The 20,641-nt window shown below is 45.9% G+C and overlaps 1 protein-coding gene across 5 annotated transcripts in view; it reads right to left on the bottom strand.

Moving 5' to 3' along the window:
• LOC144597955 (dynamin-2-like) overlaps positions 1 to 20,641 on the bottom strand; it is a 148,676-nt gene that overhangs the window by 18,376 nt on the left and 109,659 nt on the right. For 3 of the 5 annotated variants that reach the window (XM_078407797.1, XM_078407793.1, XM_078407794.1), the window contains 3 exons: positions 8,771 to 8,882; positions 3,467 to 3,631; positions 471 to 694 (listed from right to left, as the gene is read on the bottom strand). In XM_078407797.1, coding sequence (XP_078263923.1) covers positions 471 to 694; positions 3,467 to 3,631; positions 8,771 to 8,882 — 501 coding nt within the window. Of the gene's footprint in view, positions 1 to 470; positions 695 to 3,466; positions 3,632 to 8,770; positions 8,883 to 20,641 lie in introns of those variants that run through there. The other 2 variants (XM_078407795.1, XR_013547810.1) reach the window with 2 other exon arrangements.

The following is a 20,641-nucleotide window of genomic DNA, read 5'->3' as shown; positions in this document are numbered from 1 at the left end:
CTACTGAGGCAATTTACAGAGGCTAATCAACCCATAAACCCACACACCTTTGTAATGTGGGAGGAGACTGGAGCACCCGGAGAGAACATGCAAACTCTACACAGACAGCACCCGAGGTCAGAATCGAACCTGGGTCTCTGACACTGTGTGGTGGCAGCTCTACCAGCTGCACACAGGTGTACATATTAACTCTTCGAAGAGTACCAGTGATGTGAAGAAACACACTAGTCCCTCATCTTAACAAAACCAACTACCTTTAAGGAGCACAATAAATAAAACTCCTTAGAAACATAGAACTGCAGATGCTGGTTAATACACAGGACACAAAGTGCTGGAGTAACTCAGCAGGTCGGGCAACATCACTGGAGAACTGGTATAGGCGATGTTGAGGAAAACAATTCCTCAAAGCATAAGATACAGGAATGTACAACAAATAATTATGACGCTATCTATCACTCCTGCATTCATACCTGTAGCTTGTATGTAACCAGGAATCGTCCACAGGAGGCGGCAATGGAACTGATACTGTGTTCACGTTAATGTTGCCAATAATATTCAGTGCTTCACAGATAGCGTTATATGTTCGAAGAGTTTCGTTGCGCCTTTGAGCCTGTTCCAGAGATTCCTCCATTAGGGCATTTTGGTCTTCCGTATAAAGTTTTGCCAAAAGCTCTGTGTTAATAAACTCCTTTGTCTATGGAACATAATTACAATGGTTACATAGATGGCTAGACTTTTATTCATGATAAAGATTATGAATGGTGTATAATTTCTATGAGCTTAGGGTGGCACAGCGGTAGAGTTGCTGCCTTACAGCGCCAGAGACCCAGGTTCGATCCTGATCACAGCACCTGAGTCTGTGTGGAGTTTGTACGTTCTCCCTGTGACTGCATGGGTTTTCTCCAGGTACTCCAGTTTCCTCCCACACACTAAAGACATGCAGGTTTGTAGGTTCATTGGCTTCAGTAAGAATTGTAAATTGTCCCTCGTGTGTAGTTTATGGGGTGAATGCTAGTCAGCGTGGACTTGGTAGGCCGAAAGGCCTGTTTCTGTGCTGTATCTCTGAAGTCTGAAGATAACTCATTTAGTTATCTGGCAAGGTCTGTACCCATTCAATTGAAACCCAAATCAAAATCGTTGACCAATCTCACTAGGGTTGCCAACTGTCCCGTATTAGCTGGGACATCCAGTATTTTGGGCTAAATTTGTTTGTCCCGTACGGGACTGCCCTTGTCCCGTATTAGGCCCGGGGGGCGCTGTCGGCCCGGACACTGTAGGCCTGGACAGTGTAGGCCCGGACACTGTAGGCCCGGGGGGACACTGTAGGCCCGGGGGACACTGTAGGCCCGGGGGACACTGTAGGCCCGGACAGTGTAGGCCCGGACAGTGTAGGCTAACGGAGTGTGTTCGTGGAGCGGGGCCGAGTGTGTTTGCCTAACGGAGGTTGCGTAGCAACCCGCCTCCCGCCCCGAACGGCCGCCATTGGTGGAGCGGGAGCACATGGCCGCTGGCTGGGTGAGGTCACTTGGGGCACGGGCAGTGACGTCACCTTGTCCCGTATTTGGGAGTTAGAAAGTTAGCAACCCTAATCATCACTGTGCAGACATCTAGAGGTATCATCTCTAGCCTTTTTCTGTCACTGTTTTCAGTAATTGCTTCCCAGTTCAACATAGAATCATAGAGTGATGCAGTGTGGGAAAATAGCTCTTCGGCCCAACTTGCCCACACCGGCCAACAATGTCCCAGCTACACTAGTCGCACTTGCCTATGCTTGGTCCATATCCCTCCAAACCTGTCCTATCCATGTACCTGTCTAACTGTTTCTTAAACAATGGGATATTCCCAGCCTCAACTACCTCCTCTGGCAGCTTGTTCCATACACCTACCACCCTTTTTGTGAAAAAGTTACCCTTCGGATTCCTATTAAATCTTGAATCTATGTCCTCTTGTCCTCGATTCCCCTACTCTGGGCAAGAGACTCTGTGCATCTAAGTTGGTGAAAGATTGGCTCATTTGCAGGAAGACAACTTAAGGATCTATTGATATTGTTAGAGGAAGAAGGGTGATAGGAAGCTTATGTGGAACATCAATGCTAACATAGGCTTTTTGGGTTGATCGGCTGGTTTCTATGTTTTAACTTATGGTCTGTTACTTTGGGAAAAGATCAGCAATTGACTTTAGAGGGGCTAGAGATATATGTACATCAAGACACCAAAACATAGCAATAGCAGATGAGTAATTCAGCACAACTAAAGAACAAAATAAAGAATGACAGCGAATGGGATTTATTTTTTAAGATAATAATGGTGTGAAATATATGAACCAAGTATTGTAAAATACTTTCAAAAATCTATAAAGGTTGACTTATAAGCAAAGTCGCGGGGCCTTCCATCGCCCGGCGCGGCTCGGCCGCTGGACTTAACATCGCCCGGTGCGGCCCGGCCGCTGGACTTAACAGTGCCCGGTGCGGCTTGGCCGCAGGGCCTTCCATCGCCCGGTGCGGCTCGGCCGCGGGGCCTAACATCGCTGGTGCAGCTCGGCCGCTGGACTTAACAGTGCCCGGTGCGGCTCGGATGCGGGGCCTAACATCGCCCGGCGCGGCTCGGCCGCGGGACTTTTCTTCGCTGGTGTGGCTCGGCCGCTGGACTTAACATCGCCCGGTGCGGCTTGGCCGCGGGACCTAACATCGCCCGGCGCAGCTCGGCCGCTGGGCTTAACAGTGCCCAGTGCGGCTTGGCCGCGGGGCCTTCCATCGCCCGGCGCGGCTCGGCCGCGGGGCCTAACATCGCCCGGTGCGGCTCGGCCGCGGGGCCTAACATCGCCCGGTGCAGCTCGGCCGCGGGACTTAGCTGCGCACGGCTCGGTCGTGGGGCCTTCCATCGCCCGGCTCGGCCACGGCACGTTTCAGCACCCGGTGCGGCTCGGCCACGGGGCCTTCAATCGCCCGGCTCGGCCGCGAGACGTTTCAGCGCCCGGTGCGGCTCGGCTGCGGGGACTTCCATCCCCTTGCGGGGACTGTGCGGGTCGGTCGGGGACGAGCTGTCTGACCGTGGGCGTGGGTAAGAGAGTGGAAGTTTTGTTGCCTCCATCACAGTGAGGGGGTGTTTGGAGTCACTGTGATGGACGTTTGTGTTGGGGTCATGTGTCTTGTGTTCTTTTTTTTGTGTGACTGCTATGTAGTTTCGTTCGGTACCTTGGTACCGAATGACAAATAAAGCTCTGTTGAACTGTTGAACTGTTGAAGATAGACACAGAGTGCTGGAGTAACTCAGCGGGTCAGGCAGCATCTCTGGAGAGCATGGATAGGTGACGTTTCGGGTCGGAAGCCATCTTCACACAGCAAACTCTATTACAAAGCAAAGATGACGATTTCTATATATATGGGAACTTTAAAAAGAAGTGAACCTCTTTTATAATGCTCATTTTCTACCTATTTGTAGTAGCACTAAAGCAAAATAAAACTCACATTATTGATCATGAGGTGCATAATTATCTTTGGTATAAGGTCTTGGATGGTCTTGTGAATGATGCACATATATGACTCGACTAGGCTGCGAATGGTCTCCACTTGTCTCTCCAGCTGGGGGTCCTTGGAGAGGCTATGTATACATTCGGTCTCCTCCTTCTCAATCTGTGCAGAGCAGAAATACACAAAAACTGAAAATAGCTGCCACGTTTATCAATTAAAGATGTGCTATATAAAGCATGTCACTGGGTTGCATCACAGCTTGGTTTGGGAATGTAGAATGTTGATTTTAGTAGCTTTCAATAAAACTATTAAATTAGGGATGTGATGCTGAGGCTCTATAAGGCGCCGGTCAGGCCACTTTTGGAATATTGTGAGCAATTTTGGGCCCCATATGTGAGGAAGGATGTGCTGGCTGTGGAGAGGGTCCAGAGGAGGTTTACAAGAATGATCCCAGGAATGAGCGGGTTAACCTGTGATGAGCGTTTGTCGGCACTGGGCCTGCACTCGCTGGAGTTTAGAAGAATGAGGGGGGACCTCGTTGAAACATACAGAATAGTGAAAGGCTTGGATAGAGTGGATGTGGAGAGGATGTTTCCATTAGTGGAAGAGTCTAGGACTAGAGGTCATAGCCTCAGAATTAAAGGAGATTCTTTTAGGAAGATGAGGAGAAACATCTTTAGCCAGAGGGCGATGAATCTGTGGAATTCTTTGCCACAGAAGACAGTGGAGGCCAAGTCAGTGGATATTTTTAAGGCAGAGAAAGATAGATTCTTGATTAGTACGGGTGTCAGAGGTTATGGGAGAAGGCAGGAGAATGGGGTTAGGAGAGAGAGATAGATCAGCCATGATTGAATGGCGGAGTAGACTTGATGGGTTGAATGGCCTAATTCTACTCCTATCACTTATGACCTCATGACCTATTTATATATTACTCCGAGTTCCCAGTTTCATTTGGCTTCTAAACTGGTCGAAATCCTAGAATTAAGGACGGTGGCGTAGCGATAGAATTGCTTCCTTACAGCGCCAGAGACCACCGGGGTTTGATCCTGACTATGAGTGTTGTCTGTACGGAGTTTGTTTGTTCTCCCCGTGACCGAGTGAGTTTTCCCCGGGTACGCCAGTTTCCTCCCCCTCTGCAAAGATGTGCAGATTTGCAGGTTAAATGGCTTCGACAAAAATTGTAAATTGTCCCTGGTGTGTAGTGTGCGTTTGTTTAGGGGATTGCTAGTCGGCACGGACTCGGTGGGCTGAAAGGCCTGTTTCCGCGCTGTATCTCTAAACTAAACTAAACAAATTGCAGAGAGTTGTAGACGTAGCCCGGTCCATCCCACAGACCAGACTTCCCACCATGAACTCCATCTGTACTTCACGCTGCCTAAGAATAGCAGCCAACACAAGCAAAGACTTGTAGCATCCATCATTCCTTCTGCTCTCTGCTCCCGTCTGGCAGAAGGTATAAAAGCTAGAACGTGCGCACCATCGGACTCAGGGGCAGCTTCTTCCCCTCTATTATCAGGCTTCTGAATGGTCCTTTCAGAAGCTAGGGTCCTGCTCGATGCAACTCGACCCAATTGGTCATTGGACTTTGTCTTTGGAACTGAAGCTCTACAATGTTTGCTGATGACACTGTGGTGGTGGGCCGGATGTCCAACAACGATGAGAAGGCCTACCGGGAGGAGGTGGCTGATCTGGCACTCTGGTGTCAGGACAATAGCCTCCTCTTGAATGTCACTAAAATGAAGGAGCTGATTGTGGACTTTAGAAGGGCTCAACATCCAAGGACGTACACGCCAATGGAGATAAATGGGTCTACTGTGGATAGGGTGAGCAGTTTTAAATACTTGGGAGTCCGCATCACAGAGGATCTGACATGGGCATCGCACATTGCCGCACTGGTGGGTAAAGCAAAGCAGCGCCTTTACCACCTTAGACAGCTGAGGAAATTCAGAGTGTCTCTGAGGATCCTTCATTGCTTCTACTCTGGGGCTGTAGAAAGCATCCTGTCCGGCAACATTACAGTCTGGTTTGGGAACAGCTCTGCCCAGGACAGGATGGCCCTGCAGAGAGTAGTGCGTTCGGCAGAACGCACCATGGGAACTACACTCGCCCCCCTGCAGGACCTATACATCAGGAGGTGCAGATCCAGAGCAAGCAAGATTATGGGGGACCCCTACCACCCCAGCAACGGACTGTTCCAGATGCTACGGTCAGGCAAACGCCTCCGCTGTCACGCTGTGAAAACGGAGAGGATGAGACGGAGTTTCTTCCCACAGGCCATCAGGACTGTCAATTTTTATAACTCCAGAGACTAAATTTTTGTTTACACTATAGTAACTTATTAACTTTATTTATATGCTGTAACTGTAATTCTTTTTTGTGCACAATCCGCAGGCATTGCCACTTTCATTTCACTGCACATCGTGTATGTGTATGTGACAAATAAACTTGACTTGACTTGACTTGCTGATGAGTATATTCTGCATTCTGTACCTTCCCCATTGCTCTATCTTTTGTACTTGAGTTTGGACTGAATGTACCTATGTGTGGTATATTTGATCTGTTTGGATGGCATGCACAACGAAGCTTTTGATTGTTTCTCCGGACATGTGTCAATAATAAAGCTAAGTGGTGGAAATACGAGATGTGCCCATCCCAGGATAGACGTGACAAAGTTGGAAACTGTGGGATTCCATCGTGCACGAAGGAACGCACAGGTACACTACCCGTTTTCCGACGCCCTTGGTTCCAGAGCCTTTCTGGACTATCCGTTTTGCCGGAATAACAGAGGTCACAGCCTCCGAGAGCAATCCAACGGTTCCGGAACAGTCCGCCTAGGCCGCCAGGGAGTCGGCTATGGGAACGGATCTGCCAGCTCCGGCCGGGCCAGAGTTCCAGAGCCTCGGCTGTAGGGGGCAAATTCCACCCACTGATCGGTCCCGGTGAGGTCGTGATTGGCCGCCTGCATTTCCGGGGGGGTGGGATTGCAAGAGCGCTCACATGATTTTGTCAGGATTAAAGGAGGTGCCGGACACCACGAGTTGCCAGACCCATAAACTGTGCTACACAAACAGACACTTATTAATCACGTGTACGACAAATTGAAGTCCAGTGGCCAGAATGAGTGAAAGAGCACGATTAAATTCCTCTTTAGTGAGATTCCCATCAAACACACCTCCCCCCGCCTCCCTCTTTCAAAAGCAGGAACCTAGTAGCTAGTTAGCATCTGGCCGGCTGAGTTCCTCCAGCAGTTTGGGGTTTTTTTTGCTCCGGATTACAGCGTCTGCAGTTACTTATGTCTCCATCGTAACATCTGCCGCGGGGAAAGTGTCAGAGAGATGGAGCACTCTTGGATGACAAAGTCAAGCTGATCAGGCAAAGCAACAAAGGTTTTGTGAAAGTGGAATTACGTTACGCTAGGCACTGAAGGTGTGGTTGCTAAGATGATGAATGTACTTTAGCAAACTTGGTTAGGTAGGGAAATAAGAGGTCAAAGTAATTAACTGAAGTTCTTTGAAGAATTAACATGTGCTGGATAAAGGGGAAGGGTGGTGGGTGCAATGGATTTAGATTTCCAGCGAGCATTTGATGAGCTGCTGCATTAAAGGTTCACACAGCACAGAATCAGGCCCCTCTGAGCAACTCATCCATGGTGACCACGGTGCCCCATCTAAGCAAGTCCCACTTACCCGCATTTGGCCCATATTCGTCAAAATAAAGGGCAGCACAACGGGCATAGCGGTAGAGTTGCTGCCTCACAGCGCCAGAGGCCCGGGCCCCATCCTGACTACGGGTACTGTCTGTACAGAGTTTGCACGTTATGCATTGGTTTTCTCTGGGTGCTCCGGTTTCCCACTCCAAAGACATACAAAGGTTTGTAGGTTAATTGGCTTCAGTAAAATTGTAAATTGTCCCGAGTGCATTGTACCTAATGCTAGTAGACACTATACAAAAATGGGTCATTTTCCGGTAGGGACTTGTAACAACTGGTGTTTAGTTTTAGTTTAGAAATGTAGCACGGAAACAAGTCCTTTGGCCCACCGAGTCCACACTGACCAGTGATCCCCACACATTAGGGCGGCACGGTAGCGCAGCGGTAGAGTTGCTGCTTTACAGCGAATGCAGCGCCGGAGACTCAGGTTCGATCCTGACTACGGGTGCTGCACTGTAAGGAGTTTGTACGTTCTCCCCTTGACCTGCGTGGGTTTTCTCCGAGATCTTCGGTTTCCTCCCACACTCCAAAGACGTACAGGTATGTAGGTTAATTGGCTGGGTAAATGTAAAAAAATAAAATAAAAAAATTGTCCCTAGTGGGTGTAGGATAGTGTTAATGTACGGGGATCGCTGGGCGGCACGGACTTGGAGGGCCGAAAAGGCCTGTTTCCGGCTGTATATATATGGTATGATATGATATGATATTAACACTATCCTACATACACAAGGGACAATTTACATTTGCCCAGCCAATTAACCTACAAACCTGCACGTCTTTGGAGTGTAGGAGGAAACTGAAGATCTCGGAGAAAACCCACGCGGGTCACATGGAGAACGTACAAACACCGTGCAGACAGCACCCGTAGTCGGGATCGAACCCGGGTCTGTGGCACTGTAAGGCAGCAACTCTACCGCTGCGTACCATGCCGCCCAGGATGGTGTGTCACAGGATATGTCCTGGGGCTTCAACATTTTACATGGATATAATATGAATAACTTGAATGAAGACACTGAAGGATAGTTTGCAGATGAAGTAGGAAAATAAGTAGATTTTGTTTAGAGATTAGTTTAGTTTAGTTTAGTTTGGAGATACAGCATGGACCCACCCAGTCCACGCTGACCATGAATTACTCATTCACACTAGTTCTATGTTATCCCACTTTCTCATCCACTCCCTACACACAAGGGGCAATAGACCTACAAGCCCCGCAAGTCCTTGGGATCTGGGAGGAAACATGAGCACCCGAAGGAAACCCACCAGGTTTCAGGGTCTGCCTGTACATCATCCATATCCCTCCATTCCCTGCTTTTCCATGTGCCTATATCTAAAAGCCTCTTAAAGTGCACTATAGTATTGGCCTCCGTCTGCATTATAATTTTTTTATAACTGTGCCTTATAATCAAAAAAGTTGAAAAAGCCAATTGTGGATAACTCGTCTTTCATCTTTGCAGATTCATAAATAGTGAAATGTCACAACAGCAACAGAAATGTTCTCAGCCAAATATGTACTGTTCTCAGCCAAATATTGCACTCTATTCAACCACCTTAAGTTCTAAACTATATTGATAATTAACTGTTTGGTCACTTACAGTGCATTTATCTGGATAAACACCAGCCTTAAGTAACGTTGCCTTCCAACCATCTAGGTCCTCCTGAGATTCACAAGCAAGCTCTAAAAATCGATAATCCTTATAAACGTTCCTGGTTAAAGGGAGAACATTCACACAATATTATCAACTCTACACATTGACATGAATTTGCTTAGATTAACATGACGCAGGTATGTCATTGTATTTTGTAAGCCACAGATAGGAAAATATACTTTTATTTTAATATTAATAAAGATATACAAATTGTACCTCACATCATTTCAACACATCTTTGTATTCTTTCACTCAAGTGCTTAGCCAGTTTCCAACCATGCTATCTGCATTTAGACTTCAGAGATACAGCACGGAAACAGGCTCTTCGGCCCATCGAGTCCGCGCCGACCAGCGATCGTCCCGTACACTAATCTACACGCACTAGGGACAAGTTTACAACTTACCAAAGCCAATTAACCTACAAACCTGCACGCCTTTGGAGTGTGGGGGGAAACCGGAGCACCCGGAGAAAACCCACGCGGTCACAGGGAGGACGTACAAACTCTGTACAGACAGCACCCGTAGTCAAGATCAAACCCAAGTCTCTGGTGCTGCAAGGCAGCAACTCTACCGTTACGCAACTGTGCTGCCTCAACCACCATTTGGAGAGAAGGCAGGTACGGGATACTGAGTTGGATGATCAGCCATGATCATATTGAATGGTGGTGCAGGCTTGAAGGGCCGAATGGCCTACTCCTGCACCTATTTTCCATGTTTCTCTGTTTCTATTTTCTATGTTTATGGAAAATTCTACATTGGGGTTTAGAAGGGTCTCAACCCGATTCGTCACATATCCTTGTTCTCCAGAGATGCTGTCTGACCCGCTGAATTGCTCCAGTGCTTTATGTCATTTTGTGTGTTAACCATCATCTGCCGTTCCTTGTTTCCAAATTTTAATCATCTTATTTTTTTAAAATCACCTTATTTGTCTGTGCGATTTAAAGTGATAGATAACCTGTAGTTATCATTTTGGTTTCTCACGCATGGAAATATCCTCCACTTATCTACCTTGCCCCATCAGATCATAACTTTAAAGCTCACGATCAGAGTAGCCCTAAATCTTCCCTTATCTAAAGTACCATGTTACAATCTCTCCCGATCGAAACTGCTCGTAAATCTTTTTAGACTTTTAAGTACAAAACTTGAAATATAGGAAACAAAGCTCACAAAAGTGTGCTGATTAAAGAAGCATAAATCTAGCTACTTGGAAAAAAATTATCTCAACACAATTAGTCATTTGGCTTCAGTAATATGATGCAGTGAAAGACTAATCTGATATGTATTCAGTATGTTATGTTCTTAGGCACAAAAACAAAACTAAAAAAATGCCTTATCCAGAATTACATTTTATCTAAATTACATATAATGCACCAAGATTTCAAAAATAAATTGTGTGACAGAAATGAAGGATGTACAACTGGGGAATTGGGTACAATTTGTTTAAATATGCAAGACACGTGTCGTTTAGGGAAGTCCAATTCGAACAAACTCATTCATAAACATGGCCAATATTGAAGGATGTCTCAGTTCCCCTGTTTGGTGTTTGGTGTTGTACAATTTGAACCAAAAAAACCCTCCAACATATAGTGGAGATAGCAAGCAGCTTTTAAACCTTATTTATCTGTTAATATAACTCCGATAGTCAAATAATAAGTGGCATCAAGCAATGTGCCCCATATCTTTAAGGTTTTCTCTGTATAGATATTCAAGTAAAGAGACAAAAGTGCTGGAGTAACTCAGCGGGTCAGGCAGCATCTCTGGAGAGCATGGGCAGGTGACCTTTAGGATCGGAACCCTTCTTCAGACCCGAAACATTATCGATCAATGTTCTCCAGAGATGCTGTCTGACCTGTTGAGTTACTCCTGCACTTTGTGTGTTTTTGTTGTAAACCAGCATCTGCAGTTCCTCATGTCCCTAGATATTCAAGTAATTCAGTCAGTGCTGTAATATGGAAACATAGAAAATAGGTGCAAGAGTAGGCCATTCGGCCATTCGAGCCAGCACTGTCATTCAATATAATCATGGCTGATCATCTAAAATCAGTACCCCGTTCCAGCTTTTCCCCATATCCCTTGATTCCTTTGCCCTATAGCTAAATCTAACTCTCTCTTGGGTTTAAAATAATATTACAAATCTGCACATTTTCCAGCATGATACAGTCATTATGTGCATGTTTAGTGATGTGACCAAGTAGTTTACTTTCAAGTACTCTTCATGATGTGATGAATAAAGGTCTATATTTATGCTACCTCCTTAGTCAAGTATTTGCAGCATTTTGTCTTAATTTCAGGAATAATTGCTATTGCCAATTGTTCCGAGATTGTGGGATGGGCCACCTCGAACAGATGTGTAGATGTAACGACAAACCAAGGTGCCCGACAAATGCTTTTTAAAAATGTAAATATTACATTACAAATATCCTTAAGAGCTAGATAGAGCTCTTAAGGATAGCGGAGTCAGGGGGTATGGGGACAATAGACAATAGACAATAGACAATAGGTGCAGGAGTAGGCCATTCAGCCCTTCGAGCCAGCACCGCCATTCAATGCGATCATGGCTGATCACTATCAATCAGTACCCCGTTCCTGCCTTCTCCCCATACCCCCTCACTCCGCTATCCTTAAGAGCTCTATCCAGCTCTCTCTTGAAAGCATCCAACGAACTGGCCTCCACTGCCTTCTGAGGCAGAGAATTCCACACCTTCACCACCCTCAGGAACGGGGTACTGATTGAGAATGATCAGCCATGATCACATTGAATGGCGGTGCTGGCTCGAAGGGCCGAATGGCCTACTCCTGCACCTATTGTCTATTGTCTATTGAAGGAAGACCACATTTCCAAGTTCGCAATATATTTTTGCCCTCATTCTACTTTTAATTTCAATTCCAGTAGCAAGTAGTAGCTGTTCTCAGCAACTGCACTAGAATCATAGTCATACTGCGTGGAAACAGGCCTCTCGGCCCAACTTGCCCACGCTGACCAACATGCCCCATCTACACTAGTCCCACCTGCCTACATTTGGCCCATAGTCTTCTAAACCTGCACCTATTGTCTATTGTATTGTTTAGTGATTATTGCAGTCATAAATTAATTCATTATGGTTATTAAATGCATTAACCGGAAAGGGTGCAGAGAACCGGAACTAGAATCTTCAAATTGTTACACATTTAACAATGAAAGACTCAAAATCCTGGAGTAACTCAGTGGGTCAGGCAGCATCTCTGCAGAACATGGATAGGTGACATTTCAGGTCGGGACCCTTCTTCAGACTGATTGTTGGTGAGCGGGGGGAAGAAAACTGTAAGAAAGAAGGGTCAGGACAAAGCGTGGCAGGTAATAGAATGATGGAGGTGAGGACGGGCACTCAATACTCATAGATAACACGATAAATAAAAATCAATAAATTAATAACCCCCCGGGGTAACTAGTTCCTCTCCTTTTTAGAAAAGTCATAATAAAAGTTTAGGAAGGAACTGCAGATGCTGGTTTAAACCAAAGATAGACACAAAATGCTGGAGTAACTCAGGACTTGAGGAAACATTTTAACCATGATTAAATTTTGCCAAGCAAACTTTTATTAAGATAGACATAACATGCTGGAGTAACTCAGCAGGTCAGGCAGCATCTCTGGAGAGAAGGAATGGGTGACGTTTTGGGTCGGGACCCTTCTTCAGAAGAACCTACAGGTTTGTAGATTATTTGGTTTCTGTAAATTGCCCCTAGTTTAGTTTTGTTCCATTTATTTTCACGTGTACTGAGGTACAGTGAAAAGCTTTTGTTGCGTGCTAATCAGTCAGCAGAAAGGCAATACGTGATTACAATCGATCCTACAACGGGGTAACAGGCCCTTTGGCCCACCGAATCTGCACAGACCAGCGATCCCCGCACACTCACACTATCCTACACACACGGGGGACAATTTACAATTTTACCAAACCAATTAACCTACAAACCTGTATGTCTTTGCAGTGTGGGAGGAAACCGGAGAAAACCCACTCAGGTCACGGGGAGAACTTACAAACTCCGTACAGACAGAACCCGTAGTCAGGATCGAATCTGGGTGACTGGTGCTGTATGGGAGCAAATCTACCACTGCGCCACCGTGCCGCCCTGTGTAGGATAGAACCAGTGTACGGGTGATCACTTATCGATGAGGACTTGGTGGGTTGAAGGGCCAGTTTCCAAGTTGTATCTCTACACGAAGCTAAACTAAATTAAAATGCCTGGACCATAGGATTTTGTTTCCTCAGCCACACTGAACATTAAGATGCTTCCTGAACATTATCTGTGGTCAGGATGTCGTTCACTTGCCTTTCTGGCTTGTATCAAATTTTGCCTGATGATAATAGAGGTGAGGTGCCTTTGGAGGTTTAACCATGTTAGGAGTTTTATATTAATGCATGCAGTTGTACAGTGGGTGGGATGCATGACTACATATTTCTTTCAACGCCCGCCTGGAAGATATTCAGAATTTAATCACTCTTTATCAAAAATGCATCTTCTGATCTTACAAACACTGCAAATATCACTCGTCATTTGCTGCAGAAACAAGTCATTTGCCCCAGTCAGTGATTTTTTCAAGTTTAACAGGAATGTATTATATCAGTTAAAAACTGATATATGTATTAATAAATACATCCATTATATGTATTAATAAATACAGTATTAAATACTGATATAATGTATTAATAAATTAATAAATGATTTATTTCCTCAGAATCATTACAACTTGCTGCCTCATTCTCACACTGTTTTGGTTCATGGTTTAAACTACAAGAAAATCACCTTCAAAATGGCTGCAAGATCTTCTGTGCAAACTCAAGTCACTGGTTCACTGTAGCATCCACCTAGTGTCCTCTATTTTATATGAGCAGGATAGAAATCTGTCAATAATCAGCCTATTTGAAGAGGAAACTCAAAGATTGAAACCAGTTGAATTAAGCGATGTGCCAGGAATGTCCCTCTCATTTTTCGAAGCCATAATAAACGTTTGCTGTGTAAAATCTAATCATGGTTAAAAAATGCGTAAAAAGGACCATAATGACATCTAAAAAACTATCCTTCCTGTATTTTGATACACAAGTTTAGAAGTTTTCACTTTGCCATAAAATGTTTAGTCCATAAATAAACATCGATGAGTTTAGTTTCGTTTATTGTCACGTGTACCGAGATAGAGTGAAAAGCCTTTGTTTGCATGCTATCCAGTCAAAGAAAGACGAGACATGAATACAATCAAGCTGTACACCGCGCAAAGATAAAGGGTGCAACGTTTAGTGCAAACATATGGCATTAAAGTCCGATTAAGAAAGTTTAAAGGTCTCCAATGAGAAGGATTGGAGGTTTTCATTTCCAATGCCAGCCATTTTAATGTAAAATTAATTGCTATATAAACATAAATAAATAAGGGCATTACAAAATGCTGGAGTAACGCAGCGGGTCAGGCAGCATCTCAGGAGAGAAGGAATGGGTGACGTTTCGGGACCCGAAACGTCACCCATTCCTTCTCTCCTGAGATGCTGCCTGACCCGCTGAGTTACTCCAGCATTTTGTGATACCTTCGATTTGTACCAGCATCTGCAGTTATTTTCCTAATAAACAAGGGCAAATTTAAAGTACAACATTTTTCCAGAGATGTCATCCTTAAAAAAATCAAAATCTATTGTAATTTTAGGTAAATAAATTATCAGTGATAATTACAAAATTTAAATTAAACAACTTGGAGAAACAGGACTGGTGGAAAAGTTAACTAAATTAAAACCATTTAAGAAATGAAAAAGTTTAAGAATTTACATAGTTGCGAAGAGAATGAAGAATGTAATACAATGCATGCATACATATCGTTTTCATTCGTTTCAGTGTTAAGATTAAATGTGTCATTGAGTCATAGAAACATAGAAAATAGGTGCAGGAGTAGGCCATTCGGCCCTTAGAGCCTGCACCACCATTCAATATGATCATGGCTGATCATCCAACTCAGTATCCCGTACCTGCCTTCTCTCCATACCCCCTGATCCCTTTAGCCACAAGGGCCACATCTAACTCCCTCTTAAATATAGCCAATGAACTGGCCTCAACTACCTTCTGTGGCAGAGAATTCCACAGATTCACCACTCTCTGTGTGAAAAAAAACGTTCTCATCTCGGTCCTAAAAGACTTTCCCTTATCCTTAAACTGTGACCCCTTGTTCTGGACTTCCCCAACATCGGGAACAATCTTCCTGCATCTAGCCTGTCCAACCCCTTAAGAATTTTGTAAGTTTCTATAAGATCATAGAGTGATACAACGTGGAAACAGGCCATTCGGCCCAACTTGCCCACACCGACCAACATGTCCCAGCTACACTAGTCCCACATTGCCCACATTTGGCCCATATCCCTCCAAACCTGCCCTATCCATGTACCTGTCCAACTGTTTCTTAAACAGTGGGATAGACCCTGCCTCACTACCTCTTCTGGCGGCTCGTTCCATACACCCACCAGGTAGACACAAAATGCTGGAGTAACTCAGCGGGTCAGCCAGCATCTCGGGAGAGAAGGAATGGGTGACGTTTCGGGTCGAGACCCTTCTTCAGACTGATGTCAGGGGAGGGGGCGAGACATCTTTGGTAGCTCAGGACCGCTCTCTTGTTGGTGATAGAATGATTCAGTTGCCTGATAACAGCTGGGAAGAAACTGTTCCTGAATCTGGAGGTGTGTTTTTCACACTTCTGTACCACTTGCCTGTTGGGAGGGGAGAAGAGGGAGTTCTCATCTCTACTCTTAAGACAGTCAGCAGGACTTGATTTTGCACAACAGATTTGAACTCCAGTGACATTACTCATGGATAGTATGGGATCGAGAGCACAGTTGAGCTGCATAACTGTTAAACTTGCCCACGTCTTTGACGCTGCTTGTGAGGAATTCCTCGGTGGGTGACTAGTGTAAGGGGCACATCCTGAAGTCAATTAGGAGTCTGATTACAATTGTATTCAAACCTTTCTCCATTTTGCCAGCTGTTTGGCTCCCTTCCTGGGCAGAGGCCACGTTATTGAAATGCCAGAGAAATCAGCAAGATGTGGATAGCTTTATTTCTCTGAGAACCATTCTGTGGGTTTTTCTCTGAGAACCATATCCCTTGATTCCACTAGCCCCTAGAGCACTATCTAACTCTCTTTTAAATTCATCAAGTGAATTGGCCTCCACTGCCCTCTGTAGCAGAGAATTCCACAAATTCACAACTCTGGGTGAAAAAGTTTCTTCTCACCTCAGTTTTAAATGGCCTCCCCTTTATTCTTAGACTGTGTGGCACCTGGTTCTGGATGGGGTTGAGAGAATGCAGAGGGGTTGAGAGATGGGGTTGAGAGAGCAGAGGGTTGAGAGAATGCAGAGGTTACTTGAAATTTAAAAAAATCAACGCTCATACTGCCGCTGGGTTGTAAGCTGCCCAAGCTGGCTGCCTTTAACAAAGGAACTTACATATCCAGCGAAACAATTTGGAAATAATTACTAACTAAGAAAGTGGTTTGGAATGATTCTTAGAAAATCATTATTGTTTCCTTTATTCAAATAATCTGCACAAACGAAGACATTCAATAGACATTTGAACAGAGTTATGGACTGGATGGCTTTAGTTGAGAGGATTAAATGGGCCAAATGCAGGCAAGGTGGGCGGAAGGGGCTGATTCCGTGCTGTACAGCTCTATTGTTTAAATTCAAGGGCGGCACGGTGGCGCAGCTGTAGAGTTGCTGCCTTACAGCGAATGCAGCGCCGGAGACTCAGGTTCGATCCTGACTACGGGCGCTGTCTGTACGGAGTTTGTACGTTCTCCCCGTGACCTGCGTGGGTTTTCTCCGAGATCTTCGGTTTCCTCCCACACTCCAAAGACGTACAGGTATGTAGGTTAATTGACTGGGTAAATGTAAACATTGTCCCTAGTGTGTGTAGGATAGTGTTAATGTGCGGGGATCGTTGGGCGGCGCGGACCCGGTGGGCCGAAGGTCCTTTTTCCACGCTGTATCTCTAAATCTAAAAAAATCTAAAAAGATCAGGCCACAGAGTAAGCCAATCACTTGATAATGATGTACAAAGTAACATTTCAAAACTGATGGGCGGCACAGTGGTGCAGCAGTAAACTTGCTGCCTTACAGCACCAGAGACCCGGGTTAGATCCTCACTACGGTTGCTGTTTGTACAAAGTTGTACGTTCTCCCTGTGACTGCTGGGTTTTCTCCGGGTATTCTGGTTTCCCCCCACACTCTGAAGATGTCCAGGTTTGTAAGGTAATAGGCTTTGGTGAGAATTGTGCCCAGGGTGTAGGATAGTGTTAGTGTATGGAGTAAACGCCGGTTGGCTCGGTCCTGGTGGGCCGAAGGGCCTGTTTCTGCGCTGTATCTCTAAAGTAAAGTAAACAAGAGTAAAGATGCAAAACCTGGACGTGTTATAGATAATAAGGAGGATAATAGCAAATTGTAGGAGAATATAAAGGCACAAGGAACTGCAGATGCCGGTTTACAAAAAAAGACACAGAGTGCGAGAGTAACTCAGCAGGTCAGGCAACCTCTCTGGAGAACATGGAAAGGCGACGTTTCAGGTTGGGAATCTTCTTCGGCCTAATTGCGACTGATTGTCATAATGGGGAGAAAGCTGGAAGATGGGTGGGGCGGGGCAAAGCCTGGTAAGTGATAGATGGATACAGGTGAGGGGGGGCAGACAAGAAGGGTTCCAACTCAAAATGTCACCTGCTCCTTTTCTCCAGAGATGCTGCCTGACCCGCTGAGTTACTTCAGCGCTTTGTGCCTATTACATGTGAGGAGGGGTGGGGGGGAGGGGAGGGGGAGGTTGATTGGCAGACGGTTGGACAAAGGCCAGATGTGAAAAGAAGACAAAAGGCTGTGAGGTAAAGAGAAGAGGAATTAAATGTGAAGCCAGAGGAAGGGATAGAGGTGGAAAGGGGTAGAGCTGGAAAGGGGTAGAGCTGGAAAGGGGTAGAGCTGGAAAGGAATGGGGGGAAGTGGAAAGGGGCCAGGATAGTAGAAATGGCTGCACATCCAGTTGGGACTAGGGGAAGAGAGAGGGGGGAAAAGGAGGTGGGGGTGTTGATGGTTAGTTACCTAAACGTGGAGAATCCAATGTTCATACCACTGGGTTGTAAGCTGCCCAAGCTGATTATCAAGTGCTGTTCCTCCAATTTGAGTGTGGCCTCACTCTGGCATTGGAGGAGGCCCAGGACAGAAAGATCAGTGTGTGAACCAGATGTCTTCAGTGCTACATCTGTAGTACCAATCATTTCTCTAGTTTTTCTAATTTCAAGTAACCCTTGCATTCCCTCTCTCTCCGTCCCTCCCCCAACCTAGTCGTCTTGCTAGTTACACTGTTCGTAACCCTTCGTTAGCACCTCTTCCACAGCCAACAATGGACCATTGTGGGCTCCAGCTTTCCTGAGTCATCGGTGCCGGCTCTGATTTGTTCTGTGCCTTTTCATACCTCCAGTTTTCCTCTTTGCCCCCCGACTCTCAGTCTGAAGAAGGGTCTCGACCCGAAACGTCACCTATTTCTTCTCTCCAGAGATGTTGCCTGACCTGTAGAGTTACTCCAGCATTGTGTGTCTATCTGTGATGTTGCTTGGTTGCTTAACTTCGGCCAAAGCTCAGCGGGCCTGACAGCATCTCTGGAGAAAAGGAATAGGTGGGATTTTGGGTCGAGACCCTTCTTCAGGCGGGCAGTGGGACTGGCTTCTCAGATGGTGTGGGTCCTGGCAGGATGCTCCACCTAGTGGGCCGAATGGCCTCCTCCTGCCCCTGTAATCACCCATGATTCCGTCACCCTACATTTTTGAATGGTCAACAACAGTAAAACACGAGGACAGGAAGTACAACTACGTACAAAGCATTAAATTTTTTTTACTGCCACTGGCCTGCTGAGTATTTGCAGCATGATTTGTTTTCATCTTAGATTTCCAGCACTTGCAGTTTTTAGCGTTTAAAAAAATTAATTATTACCTTCTGCATTCTGAGTTGGGTTTTTTTTCTTTTGAAAAACAAACTCACAATTGCTGCCATACGTTAAAAATTAAATGTAGGGGTCACAAATGAGCAAGGGGTTCAACACATCTGGCCCAATTTCACTGGGTTCCTGCCCTCCTCAAGCATGGGGATCACTCAAGTAAACGGCGGCACGGTGGTGCAGCGGGTAGAGCCGCTGCCTCACAGCACCAGAGACCTGGGTTCCATCCTGACCTCGGGTGGTGCCTGTGTGGAATTGAGTCTGCGTGTTCTCCCTGCGACCGCGTGGGTTTCCTCCGGGTGCTCCGGTTTCCTCCCACGTCCCAAAGGCGCGCGGCAATGTAGGATAATTGGCCCTCTGTAAAACTGCCCCTGGTGCGTCGGGAATGGAAGTGAAAGTGGGAATACATAGAACCAGAGTGAAGGGGTGGTGGGCCAAAGGGCCTGTTTCCATGCTGTATCTTTAAACTAAACTAAACCATGGAATCATCCAAGATCCCCTTGGCTCAGACCAATCACATTTAATCCTTCCTCTCTGGGCCCCCTCTGCTTTTAACTTCTAACAAGTGCAAGAAACACGTAAATTCTCTTTTTGCCAAGGCAGAACATTAGTTTCATTACTTCCCTCATTCTGCGGCCTTTTGCCAAGCCTCCACCCTGGTTCCTTTCTCATTTTAGCACTGAATCATTTCTCTCGCTATTTTCCCTCTCGATTCCCCCACTCATGTGATTAATCTTCTGCTCCCTGATCCTACTCTCATTAAATAAAAGCAGAGAACCAGCCAGCGTCCTTTCCTGGCCTCTGTGCTCGCTGATATGAGAAATGACTTTCTCTTTTTCTGGCATGCCTATTCCATTTCCACGACTAGTGTCATCCCCCCCCCTGCTGTCCTCTCCAACTGCTGCTGCCAAATCCATTCCCCATCCTCTTGCAGCTCAACAACAAATCTCTGCTTCAACCCTTCCCATCAGATTTGCACACTTCCAATCGCACTGAAATAGTCCAAAACAAAGGGCACAAAGGCATTGCCCCCTTTCAATGCAACGCATTAGTTAAACGATACAGCATGGAAACAGCCCCTCGGCCCACCGGGTCCACAACGAACAAGTTCGATGTTTTCCCACTTTCACATCCACACCCATCACTTTTGGGGCACTTTTAAAGAGGCCAACCTACAAACCAGTACATCTTTGCATGTGGGAGGAGACTGGAGGAGAACATGGATAATCGATCTTTTGGGTCGGGACCCATCTTCAGATTGATTCAGCCTTCAGTCTTCCAATCAGTCTGAACAAGGGTCCTAGAGATGCTGCCTGACCCTCTGAGTTACTCCAGCACGTTGTGCCTTTTTTGTTGTTGTAAACCAGCATCTGCAGTTCCCTGTGTCTCACATTTAGTTTTAGTTTAGAGATACAACATGAAAACAGGCCCTTCAGCCCACCGCTGACCATCAATCACTCGTTCACACTAGTTCTATGTTATCCCACTTTCGCATGCACTCCCTACACATGAAGAGCAATGAACAGAAGTCAATTAACCTACAAACCCGCACGTCTTTGGGATGTGGAAGCACCTGGAGGAAGCCATTTAGAACGGAGATGAGGAAAAACATTTTCAGTCAGAGAGTTGTAAATCTGTGGAATTCACTGCCTCAGAAGGCAGTGGAGGCCAATTCTCTGAATGCATTCAAGAGAGAGCTAGATAGAGCTCTTAAGGATAGCGGAGTCAGGGGGTATGGGGAGAAGGCAGGAACGGGGTACTGATTGAGAATGATCAGCCATGATCACATTGAATGGCGGTGCTGGCTCGAAGGGCCGAATGGCCTACTCCTGCAC

Source organism: Rhinoraja longicauda, chromosome 11 (genome assembly GCF_053455715.1).
Source record: "Rhinoraja longicauda isolate Sanriku21f chromosome 11, sRhiLon1.1, whole genome shotgun sequence".
NCBI classification, from domain to species: Eukaryota; Metazoa; Chordata; class Chondrichthyes; order Rajiformes; family Arhynchobatidae; genus Rhinoraja; species Rhinoraja longicauda.
This window is presented reverse-complemented; position numbering and strand designations above follow the sequence as displayed.